The 13459-nt window shown below is 37.4% G+C and overlaps 1 protein-coding gene across 1 annotated transcript in view; it reads right to left on the reverse strand.

The window, feature by feature from the left end:
* Positions 1-9007: 9007 nt before the first annotated feature.
* The window catches only part of LOC139716205 (WASH complex subunit 5-like), a 69121-nt gene continuing 64669 nt past the window's right edge, over positions 9008-13459 (reverse strand). Inside the window, exons 29-30 of the mRNA XM_071627770.1 lie at positions 11169-11256; positions 9008-10454 (exon numbers count right to left, since the gene is read on the reverse strand). Of these exons, the coding sequence (XP_071483871.1) occupies positions 10395-10454; positions 11169-11256 (148 nt within the window). The 3' untranslated portion in view covers positions 9008-10394. The remainder of the gene's footprint in view (positions 10455-11168; positions 11257-13459) is intronic.

The raw sequence follows: 13459 nt of genomic DNA on the forward strand, positions 1-13459 counted from the left end.
TAGATTTGAATGTAGTCATTAAGAGGGACATGATTAGGTGGCGGCGATGATGATGTGATCAAAGAAAGTTATGTGTGTAGGTCCATTGTTTAAAAGTGGGTTAGCGGAGCTGATTTTGTGGGGCTTTTACTCAACGATTATGACTTTACGGTGTTTATTATAGCAAGGTAAATAGTCATCACACGACTCGTCGCCGAGATAATGGAGACTTCAAAATAAATTTACGATATAATGTCACTCCAGCGAATAATGAATAATCAATTTCAGTGCCCTATGTATAGTCCAGAATGAAACCTTTCTGTGCCCGAGACTTCAAACAGTGTGTGTAATAATTATTTCACTGTGGGGTTTATTTCGTGCCAAGTGGTTCTTGAATCACACAAAGGGGTAAGACAATATAGGGATGAAGAAAACCTGCTTTGTAGTTGAAGTCTATTCAACTTTCGAGTTGACTTTGTTAAACTGGCGAAGCTATGTGAAATAGACAGCACCGTGAGGGGTATATAGAGTAACAAGAAGTGTTCGTTTAATTTCCTTGTGCTAAATACTAGTAGGTATATCTTTGAACATTAGAAATTTGTAAAGTGCGTATGTAAGATAGAAAAGATGCTATATGTATAGATACTGTAAGTTATCTATTATTAGTGTAATTTCTTTGTACTTAAATCTTTGTGTAAAAGAAATCAATTTGTAAAGCGCGTATAGGATTGAAAACATCAATTTTTTATCATAGGCTACATTATAAGCACAAGTTATCAATCATTAATATGTTATGATTCTAAAAAAGAACAGGTACTAAAAAAGCGGAACGTCATTTATCTCAAATTGTTGACGTGTTTAGGGACGCCAAAAAGCAAATCACAAGAAGTATTAAATGATACCGTAACTCCACAAGCTGACAAGTGTGTTTGTTTGCACTCAAAGCTTGGTTCAAAATTCCGTTTTTGTGAAGTGATCATCCGAGAAGTTAGTCGTATATTAACATCAAATAATTGTGTTTTTGTGTTTCAACGAGTAAGTACTGATGAATTTATAAATCAAAGAGTCAGAATTTGTCAATAATGGACAGAAATTTGATATAACATTATGTGAATATTGCACTACGTTCGAACTTATACCGACCAAAGCTATGGATGGAAAATCATTATGTGAAATGTCTTCACTTTGTAAAATGAATGGTTCAAAGCGTCCACGCGTTACAGGCCAAACACAGATGAGGCGACAAAAGAACTAACAACAGCGAAATAAAGGGGGATTCCAGGGCAGTTGAACGATAGTCTGAAAAGGAAAGAGTAGGGCCTAACAATTTCGTAACACATTGAAAATTTGATCAAAATCGAATTAAAGATAAGGGAGTTATGACATTTTTAATTTTCGTCATTTTATGCAAATAGTGAAGCGATGATGACTGTCATCCCTCACAACGTGCCATATTGTTCGTATATAAAATTTTGATATTCCAATAATTGTTCATTCAAACGCAATTTCTTTCTTCCAGTTTGAAATCTCGGTCTGCCTCAAATGCCAAATCCTGCTATACGAGATTAGATCGCGAGACCAGTTAACTCCATTTATGTCAATTTTGAGATATTTGCGATTTCAGCTCCTTTAACACTGTTTAAAAGACGGACAAAGAAAGAAAATGATGAGAAAACATAAAACTTTACTAATATTCCTTTTTATGCAACAAGTGAGATATCGATGGAAATATTTAATTTTGCTCTGATGATGGACTCATATTTGAAATTTTTAAAAAATGGCGCTTATCCCGCTTTGCATTGAAGCTCTTCAAATCGTGGAACCTCGTTATACAGAGCTCAGATAATCTAACAAAACCCTCTTATGACGAGGTGGCTTGTCGATGAAGGTGTCAACTCTATAGTCTTTGTTTTTGTATAACCCTGATGTAATTAGAAACCGGAAGATCAGAAAGTACATGTCATGGTTTTTAGGTCTTTGGTACAACATAAAAAGCTTCCCCTGGATCCGGGCCGTATGATAATGTGTATGTATGGTATACTATGGAAAATGTGAAAAAAAAAATGGTGTATGGGGTTTTAAATAATAATCATAAATATTGTCGGTCTTCTTCCAAACAAGCCAAAAGGGCCTTTAACCACTGCCACTGTATGCAAAGACCCTTAACGCCATGTACTCTGTATACAATTAGTGCCCTTTTAGCATAACAGTGGAAGTTCTTTAAGGCCCTTTTGGCATAAGGCCGACGATAGATACACTTTTGCAGCAATAAAGTTTATGTGCCTTTGAATAGCTCGGATTTTCATTGTGTAGGCCTATATAATTCTGAGAGCATAACTACATTGCTTTTACAAGACATCCTAGTACGTAATTGTAAAGACACCTCGAACACTCCTCAAATACTATTGTGTATGCTTTCTTTAGTAATTAGAGTTAGGAAATAGTGTCATGAGAGTGATAATATGGGGCCTTTGTCGCCGCAGGAACTTTCATTGTGATGGAATGGACTTCCCCAATACATTCGAACCTTTAGTACATCATTTGAATCTTTCAAGATCCAACTTGTTCAATCTAGTTTATTTTAGAATGTTTCGTTTGCTTTTTTAAAAAAATGATCCTACCCTGCGTCTTTCATTTCGTTTCTATTTTTTTTTTTTTTGTGGAGCTGATGTGGTGAAGATATCTTAAGCATCTTGTTGTGTTGAGTTGGCGCGTTATGAATAATGAATGGTCAATTATTGAAATCAAGATACTGAAGTTGGGACGCCTCTGTCCAATATACGTATATAGATTTATATATGTATCTCTGTAGGGAACAAGCATTTATAAGCGATCATCACTCTTTGTACGTTCATGAAGGTGTATGCAGATGTGTGTACTTACTGCCTTGCCCATTTTATTGAAAGGGTCAACAGACATTAAAACGATCAGTATACCGAATTCCTGAGTTCATGAGGTCTATTGTTTGTTTGTTTGTTTGTTGTTTTGGAGCTGTTACTACTGATGTTGCTGTTGTTCTTCTTTTTAGTATTATCGTTATGATAATAATGATAATAATAATAATGATAATAATAATTATTATTATTATTGTTATTATCATTATTATCATTATTATTTTGATTATGATTATGATGATGATGATTACTATTACTGTGGTTGTTGCTGTTGTTGATGAAGAACAAACTGGCAAAATCTCATTTATATATTAAGAGTCCAACCTCGATTATCCGACCATCTCTTCCCAACGTTTCTCTGTTTAAATCCGGAAACCTCCAAGCAGTGAAGACAGACACACACACACACACACACACACACACACACACACACACACACAAAGTTATTTCAAACATGATTGAAACTCCTATACAGAACTCACTCAATTTACCTGCGATATTCCCTTCAGAAACATGTTGTACAGTTAATAAGTACTCATATAATTATGTTTCAATAATTGATGACTTTGATTTTAAGTAGGCTAGCATATATTACACTATTGTTGCGTTTAACATTATACCTACGTACACTTGTTAGTTACCGGGGTCGGCAGCCTATATACTTACAATACTGGTGTACAGGCATTCATAGATATTCTTTCTCCTACATGCGACCAAATCGCTTACCCGGACAAAAGGTCCCGACATGATGGCGCCATAACGGAGTTGGATTGTACGTGTATACTCATGCTTCGTCGAGTACGTTCCGCGAACCTTCTCAAACTTTCCATACAGTTATCACTTTAGAAAAACAGCAATATCCAAACAGCTCTGGCGAGTACGTACCACGATTCACCTTCTTGAACTTTCCATACAGTTATCACTTACGACAAACAGCAAAAACCGAACAGCTTTGGCGAGTACGTACCACGAACCTTCTTGAACTTTCCATACAGTCATCACTCTAGAAAAACAACAAAAACAAAACAGCTTTGGCGAGTACATACCACGAACATTCTTGAACTTCCCATACAATTATCACTCTAAACACAACAAAAACCAAACAGCAGCAGCAGTAACGTACAACACGCAAACACAGACATAATCACTGTCCATCCAACCCACACCCACACACACACACACACACACACACACACACACACACACACACACACAGAATAACAATGTACATGTATTACAAACATGAGCTACAACACCATTAGAATTGTGATTGCACTGTTTATTACGAGTATTTGTTTCTGATAGAATTTTTGTTACATAATGCATACAAAAAATAAGAGAATACACCATTCACTTCATTTTGTCACATGAAGTTGGTATATACCAGATGCGTTGCAAGCTTCACATTTGAAGCAATTTCTAGGGAACTTACAAACATGGTCGATACACAAGAGCGAACACAAAGATAAAAACAAAACAAAACAAAAACAACAGAAATCCACCAGATAGCCTCGCTTCAAGACACCATGAACATCAAGTACATTAAGATTTCCAGAGAAAATGGTTCCACATACGACAGGTATTTCGGTCCGCCATATACATGACAAGGACAATACTGCGGCATTCTTCTTTGAGTCATATTCTACATGTAGAAAACGCAGCTTTCGAATTGTCTGGAGGGAACAAAAATAAACCTCTCTTTCTTTCTACAAAATGTACAGCAAGACGGTCGTATCTTCACCACACTGGCTAAGGTTAAACTCCCTCCTTACACGTGCTCGCATTGGCATAGTTGAAGAGAATAGAATAGTGAAGCTCATGTGGTTCTCATTGTCCTATCATACAAGGCCCAAGATATATAAACTGACAATACCATGAGCAGGCAAAAGACATGAAATCTTCTATTGGAAAACCCTTCACTTTTGAGAGATTACAATCGCTCGTAAATTATTTTCCTAACTACAGGAAAGAGAGGGATGTATTAGAGAGAAAAAAAGAGAAGAAATGCTATTGCAAGCTGGTGCCGAGAGGTTGAGTTTGGAGTCAAAATATGTCTTTCTAACTACAGTTACTTGCATCATGCAGTCTTGTTTTCATGCAGTGAATACGTTCAATTGATACAATATTTACAAGCCAACTAAATATATACTACTACAGTATAATGCTCTTTTTCATTTCATAACAAAGGCATCTATAAAACATACAGGCAGATTCTGCAAAGATTTTCTGAGGAAGATGTGGGGCCTCCTCTGCTCTCCCCCCCCCCCCCCCCCCCCAAAAAAAAAATAGCAACATGAAATAACACACTGGTTCATTTTTGCACCAATTTATTAAACTTTTGGAGGGAGATTTGTATTAATCCGAGCAGTTACCAATCTATACATAATAATGATCTGTTCACATTGATATCTACACATCATTTGGTTGCATATGCATGTATATAAAATATATATGTATATGTATACACATATATGTATACATATAATTCATTAAAAAGAGTGAGATACTTATAGTTTCTGGTAGTTACAAAAACAATGCACGGGCTTCAGACTGCACATTGCAAGACTGTCATGTCTCTTCTCTATACAACAATGCTATATACCAGTGGTTTCATGTTTGACGTGAAAAGTCCAACATAAATGTCCTGCTGTTCATCAGAACCAATCACTCTGTTTTAAGTTTTGCAAGGGCACATTAACCACATGGGAGACCTGTGACCTGGTAACTGAACAGGACATGGCCTATTCCGCCACATGGTTCACCTATGATGATGATCCAAATAAGGAAATGTGTCGTTGGTATATCGTGTGAGCACTTTCACAAGTTTTCAGCAGAGCAGCTGGGTAGTTCTATTACATTAATTTTGTTCCTGCTTCCACGAAAAAGCTGCATGCGAAACCAAGCATAAATTCTACCAGGGAGGTCTCGCCTCCCTGATTCTACCCATTAACATAACCCTATTCCTATAAACCCTAATATTAATCCTCGCATCAAACTAAACATAATCCCCTATCACAACCCTAACCTTAGCCCTAGATGCAAGTCTTTGGAGCACATAATAAGACCGGAGAAATTGTTGGAAGAGCAAATGTTGTGTCAGTGGGACACAAACACATAAAAGTAGCACAGTGGGGTCATGTGGAAAGGCATTAGTGAAAATCGAGTGGAAATTATTTCTGCAAAAGACCATCAATAGATGGTGAGAGTAAGATGTTACACATGTCCATAAAAAAGGGAAAAAATAAAAATAAAAATAAAAATGACCGACACTAAATTTTTAATGGGATCAACCTTAGGGCTATGAAATGTTCCTTTTTTTGTTCTTTCTTTCTTTCTTTCTTTCTTTCTTTCTTTCTTTCTTTCTTTCCTGTCGATCTCAATTCAAGACTTAGATCTGCCACATGATGAGGAGGATATAGATCATGTCCCTGAATGACTCTAAAATTTGATCAGAATTCTCCTCAAAACTCTTTTGGTTCTGAAAAAAAAACCAAACCAAACCCTGCTGTCCATCTTGATCTTGCTCCTAGACTTTTGAGTTGACTCAGCACATCACGGTCGGACTTGCCAAGTTCCGCTGCAGAGTGTACAATGCATTGTGCAACACCCCCATACAGTAGTAGGGGATTCCCCCTCTGGGCTTTTGACACATTCTACAGTTAACTTTTCCTTATTTTTCTGTACATTGTATGAGGTACATGTATTCAATGATCAGCAATAGCCCAAAATTTGTTGTATGAAATCCTCGCTGGCATGTTATCATTACAAAGCCTGTTAAAACTTGTTCACTGTCAATTCTTTCCTGCTTCTTCTCATTTCTTTTTTCCCTTCTGGCCTATTTCTAATTGCTCTCTCCCTCTCTCTCTCTCTTCATGTTCTTTCTTTTTTTTTTTTTTTGGTGGGGGGGGGGGTAGTGGGAAGAGACGTGTGAGGAAAAAATCTAACTGTGGTTTTCTTGTCTCATGCAGACACAAACTTCCTTAACTTTAACTGAAGTCTGTATGATGACATTGCTCCCAATTTAGATTCCTCTGCAGTTAAGCATATATTAATTCACACTATCATTTTGTCTTAAATTGATGTTATTCACCATTAAAAAAAAAACAGCTCTTAATCTTTACATCAGCACAACTCTTGCTGCAACTAATGCAAACATAAACATATCATATAAACCATTTGAATTCCCGGTGTTCACATTCCTGATATATTGTTTAAGATTGCCCTTTCTTGTCATCCATTCTAGTGTACAGGGTCAAGATCGTACAATGTTGGGAATGTTTACATGCAAAGATTCTAAATGCACACACAAACACATAGAATCTAAAAAGTAGTAATGATAATATCACACTAGCACAGTTCCAGAGACGGCGGCGTTGACCATGTGGAAATCAGAGGCTGGGCAGATTGTAGGAAGGCGTATGGGAGTCCAACCATCCAACACAACAGAGAGTAGAAAATGGACAATATTAATGATGCTGATGATGATGAGGATGATTAAAGACAATTCTCAGGCTATCGAGAGGTTTCTGAACCCACTGGTTATTATCTGATTCTCTCATCTTAACCAATTAAATGAAGTCACCATGGCATGTCAAAAGAAAGGCGATTCCATTTGTTATAGCGCTGTTATAGCGCTTTTCCAACTCTCTGAACATTTGGCGTTTTTGAGATACAACATTTTGTGGCCCCAACAGCGATATTTAGATATATCTATATTGTAATCTGAATCTATTACCTGTTCACTTGATTTCTCAAAAAGAAAAAAAAAATGTTGCTATGGTGACTGGTATGCCTCAGCAATAATGCAAGATTCTCCTAATAGACCTATAGTACAACATCTTGATAATGTGTGATGACAGTTTCACATAAATGGCACAATCGTAAAATGACAGGTTTTTCACAAATGTGTTGAATGTTCACTTTCCTTGAACTAGGTTTAATTGGATGGATGGCTATGTATACTGCCTAACAGCACAGATATTTTGGGATTTGAGGATCTTTACTTGACTTTTGACCCTGTTATAAGTCTATGCATTTAGTAACTTTCAAGGTATGGAGAAAAAGTGTAATTTCAGTATCAAATAGTAAAATTTTTGCATTTCAACTTGGTCTTTGACCCCGGACCTATGACCCTATGACCCGAAAATTCCCAAAAGAATCACTGTCAGGTAGAAATTGACCTCTGACCTCTGCTCTTGACCTCATGACTAGAAACTCTCTCTGGAGAATCTTTATTTGGTATTACATGTATACACCAAGTTTCAAGAAAAAACTTTCAGCATTGTATAGATATGGGAAAATGGTAAAATTTTGAGCATTCGCCTTCGACCTTTTGACCTTTGATCTTGAGCATGAGTACCCAAAAGTTGATAGGCACAACTTTGTCCACTCGTGCATTAAATACATACCAAGTCACATTAGGATACCTCAAACGTTTTTTTTAGTTACGCTGTCCACAAAATTCATCACAGCCGGACGGAAGGACGGACAACCTAAAAACATTATGCCTCCAGCGACACTTCGTGGCGGAGGCATAAAAAAAATACATATTGTATCTTGGAAAGAAAGAGGCAAGGACAGATACAGTACAGTTAGTTGAACTTGGAATGAATGATGTACTCTCCATCTTAAAATTAATTGACGAGAGGGAATACCCACATGTGGTATCCCTTTGTGAATGGTGCACATTCCACAGCACAAACACGGTACAAGAATAGTTCTATCCCAGGCATAGTGCCAATCTTTCTCCTTCTTCTTTCTCATTCTTCTCTCTCTGCTGTGTGTGTGTGTGTGTGTGTGTGCAGGCATGGTTGTCCAGGCGTACTTGTGTGCCTGCAGTGTGTGTGTGTGTGTGAGTGATCGTGTTTGACTTTTTTCTGGGGACCTACTCCCACAAGCATCTGCTTTTACAAGGTTCCCCGCACATATTCTTAATCATCCAATATGAGTGTAACACACTTGAGACTGATTTACAAATTCAAGGTGTAATGTATCAAATATCATTAGTGTAGTTTCTGAATTTAACAAAATATGTGTTACTTTCATTGATCTCTGTGAATGTATATTACAAATACAACACTGTTTAATTTGTGTGAAAACTTCATAACAAATGAAATCTTTCTTAGGTCCCTTTAACAGCCCGACAACTTTCCACAAAGACATCATGACGTGAGTCAGAATTGCAAATGCATTGCATGAGAACTGGATGCGTCATCACCGCAGCTTACCGCATACAGGAATGTTGCACCATCTGTATGTCATCAGTGCAGCTATGCCACACGTAAGTATATTCATGATGGAAAGAGACAAGAATTGTTCGCAGAGATCAACGAGGGAGAGAGGAAGAACAGAAGGAAGGAAGGAAGGGAGGAAAGAAGGAAGGAAGGGAGATGACGAAGGAAGAGAGAGATGGTAGAAGGGAAAGAATGAGATAAAATGAGAAGGCTACAGTTTGCCTTACCAAAACTTCATTATTTGAAATTGGTATTCTGACAGTTTGATATCCCAAAGGTTCATTATTTGGAATCGGTATTCCGAAGGTTTGATATTCTCAAGCTTTGTAATTCTCCAAATGAAATAAGGTTTATTATCCTGAAGGTACCTTTAATCTGAATATGAAAGAAGGTCATTATTTTAAAGGTTCATTAATCCAAATAAGAAAAAAGGTTTGCCATTCTGAAGATTTGTTGATAGAAAACTGAAATAGGGTTTGCAGTTTCAAAGATTCATTTGTATGGACTTTTTTTTTTTTTACTAACAAACCTTTGGAATATCACACCTCATTTCAATTTTGAACTAACAAACCTTTGGAATGAGAAACCTTCAGAATAAGGCCACAACTGTTTGGTTTAACAAACCCTATTCATTTTCAGTTTAGCAAGCATCTACGGTGTAGGTATACATACAGAATTTGTGTGCTTCAGTGTCAAAAACTTTCGCAGTGACAAACCTTATTTGACTTTCGGATCAACAAACCTTTGGAAAATCACCGGAGAGAATTTGGGAGAAAGAAAAATGGAGGGGGAAGGGGGGAGAAAGAGGTGCCCTGGGTAAATGGCTTTTGACAAGACAAGTCATAACAAAAGACAGCCAGCGTAATAACTGGAACCACCAGACGAAACCGGTCGATATTTGCCCGTGCTTGCAAATCACAACACACATTCAGAGAGGCATTTTCCTGTGTTGTTGTATTGCTGAAATGGTTGTTCAACACATTACATTCCTGATCTGGTAATGGTGGCAGCTCATCTACTGTCCCAGTCAGTTTTCATTCGGATGTTGCGTGTGGCGATAATCACTTGCGCAAGTCTGTCAGCTGACGCAGCTACTGTATTGTCTGCACGTGATTTTGTTAAGGCTCTGAGATACGGTGACTGAATGAGTATCGAGCTGCTCGCAGAAAAACATCCCCCCCCCCCCCTTAACACCAGGGAAGAGGGTCCAGGGATCCATGTAGTGTTTCTGTCCTCCAAAAAAGGGGCTCTCCAGGGCCTGCCGGTGTGTGTCTTCCGGGGGGCCATCTTATTGGGCGTTGCTCTTGAACTCGTCAAAGATGTAAGCAGGAATGTGAGACTCGACCATCTGCAGCAGTATGAAAGAAACGATGAAATGCAATCACTAGATGCTCCTTCGAATTTCCTTGTGGCACAGACAAATAAAATCATGATGTGCACACAAATTTCTTTGCAAAACATTATATCACTACAAAACTTTAGAAGCAGGGATGTTGGTGATGATATTACAGTGATAACACAACAAAAACAACAATAATGACAATGATGATGATGATAATAATAATAATAATAATAATGATAATGATAATAATAATAATGATAATAATAATAATAATAATAACAATGATAATGATAATAATGAAAAAATAATAATCATAATAATGATGATAATAATGACAATAATAATAATAATAATAATAATAATAATAATAATAATAATAATAATAATAATAATAAAATCAATATCATGATCATAACCATAGTAAAAATCATCACAGTGCACTGTTTTGAGTATCCACATGTGATTCTAATGGTCTTGCACAAAAATCCAATTTTTTTTTCATTCTTTTCTACAAATTATGTTTAACATCTAAACATGCCTACAATTTACACAAGCCTTCTGTAATACGTGCTTCAATCACAGGCACCAAAGTACCTCGGCAGGGCTTGAACCCTAAACCTTCTCAAGAACAGTGCAGCACCTGCAATTGTAAATCCAATTATAACTTCTATGACAAGACACATCAAAGTGGTAGGCTATGATATGACAACTGGTACCAACCTGTCTAGGCAAAGAGGCGTAGTGGACAAAGTCATCCAGGAAGGCAAGAATGCACACCACCTCCTGGGGAAGCTCAGAGGATCGGCCACTGCGGGACAAACAGACAAACAGACAAGTCAGTCAGACAGACGTAGAGCCGAGATGAACAGGCACACGAGAAACAGGTATACACAGTCGGAATAGAAAGTGAGAGATTAAGAGGTAGACATGTAGACAGATACAAAAGTGTAGACTGGTGTACAGATAGGAGAAAAAAAAAAGACACACAGATTGACCGACAGACAGGCATGAGGGAAAGAAAGAGACACATACATTGACAGACAAACAGATATACAAACAGGAAAGAAAGAGAAAGATATACAGGTAAACAGACTGACGGCAGATGGGTATATATGCAGGCTTGAGAGAAAGAGAGAGACATACAGAATGAAACATAGACAGACAGACAGACAGATATAGTACGTATAGACAGGAAAGAATAGAAGTGAGGGTGCATTCCAGCATTCAAAAGCAAACCAAAGCGAGCCAAACCAAAATACCGCACTGTGCCAGATATGGAGTGTTTGAATTCTCTGTGGATAAAGCATACCTCATGAGTTATTTTTAGAGGAGGTTACACATTTTGCAGGAAGACGGTCATTCATGTGGTGCACTTTAACTAATTACAGATGTCCTAAACAAAGAGAATGAACTCTTTGCTATTACGACATATGTGCATGTTACGCGCATTCTTCAAATGCAAACTTTTGGTACCCTTTTGGTACCATTTTGGAGTGCACTGGGAAGTGCTTCACTTTTAACTCAGTTTGGTTCGGTATGGTATACTTTAGGGGTGTTCAAGAGCTCCTCTGGTGCGGGTTCCGTACGGTTCGGTTTGGTCTGGGAGAGTGCTGGAACACACCCATAATCACACACACATATGGACAGACAGACAGGTATACAGACAGGAGAGAAAGTGAGAGATGAACATACAGACAGGTATAGGCCTACAGGCAACAGGAAAAAAAGACAAACAGAATGACAGACAGACATGAAAGAAAGAGAGACACAGTCACGAACACATTGACAGACAGATGTAGACAGGATAGAAAGTGAAAGACAAACATCCTGACAGACAGACAAGATAGAAAGAGAGAGATACATAAATTGAGAGACATACATGTACAGGCAGACAGACAGGAGGGAGAGAGGTTAGACACACAGACTGACAGCTAGACAGATAGACAGACAAGATGGACAGGAAGAACAGAGGAGACAACAAGGGGACATATATAGATAAATATACTGTTAGAATAGAAAGTGAGGGACAAACAGACAGACATGCATACAGACAGGATAGAATGAGGGAGACACACAGGTTGACAGACAAACAGAAAGACAGACAGGTATATAGACAGGAAAGAAAGAGACAGACAGACGGATTCATAGCCAGGACAAAAAACCACACTCAATGATGCTACAATTGCATACTTTAGCAATGCGCACTGTGTAGGGCTCACCAGTCAGTTATGAACACACACTCAATCACTTACAGTGTATTTACTGTAAAACAAGTTTATGTTCAGTACAGTGTAGTTCAGAACACACATCTTTGGACATCTTGGCTTTTTCAAAAGCAAGTTTAAAATGTACATTAGCGGACTGGTATTTACCCATAAGGGTAACTGAAAAATAGTTCATAGAACCACTTTATAAAGTGAATAATGAACAGAGTTATATAGTTTGGAACAATAATGGAGAAGCAGACCACTCTAGGGTATTAACAATGTTGTACAACGTACACTCGGCTGTGCCTTGTGCATGTTACACCATTTTAAAGGCATAATTTACCATTTGCAGATGAAACAAAAACCCAGCTTGAGTGCTTCAAAATAATTCTAAAATGTGAGTTTGGGATAGAAACAACCAATGTAAAGATTTAAATCAGTATAATCAATGTGAGGTATTGTTAAATGCACAAAATGTGAACAATAGATATAATAAAAATGTTTCGAGACTGAAACCATCTACAATTATGGTTTAAAGAGAAAAATACAGATATCTCCTTACGTTTTTGGCTTTATTGCATAATTTTTATATGATAGGATATTTTATGATACAACTGACCCACACATATGCATCAAATGTGATATTTCACTCTTCAGACATTTTCAAAATCCCTGCTCCCATTGGTAAACAGTATCTTTAAATATTCTCGAATGCACTTCATCTCCACTAATAATGCTCTCTCACCTACAAGGTATGATTTATTTATACAATATGTTTCTTGTACATGGGAAACAAACCCCATC

The sequence above is a fragment of the Diadema antillarum genome, unplaced genomic scaffold (genome assembly GCF_040938485.1).
Source record: "Diadema antillarum isolate AM-2024a unplaced genomic scaffold, OU_Dant_1.0 scf00000006, whole genome shotgun sequence".
In the NCBI taxonomy this organism is placed as follows: Eukaryota; Metazoa; Echinodermata; class Echinoidea; order Diadematoida; family Diadematidae; genus Diadema; species Diadema antillarum.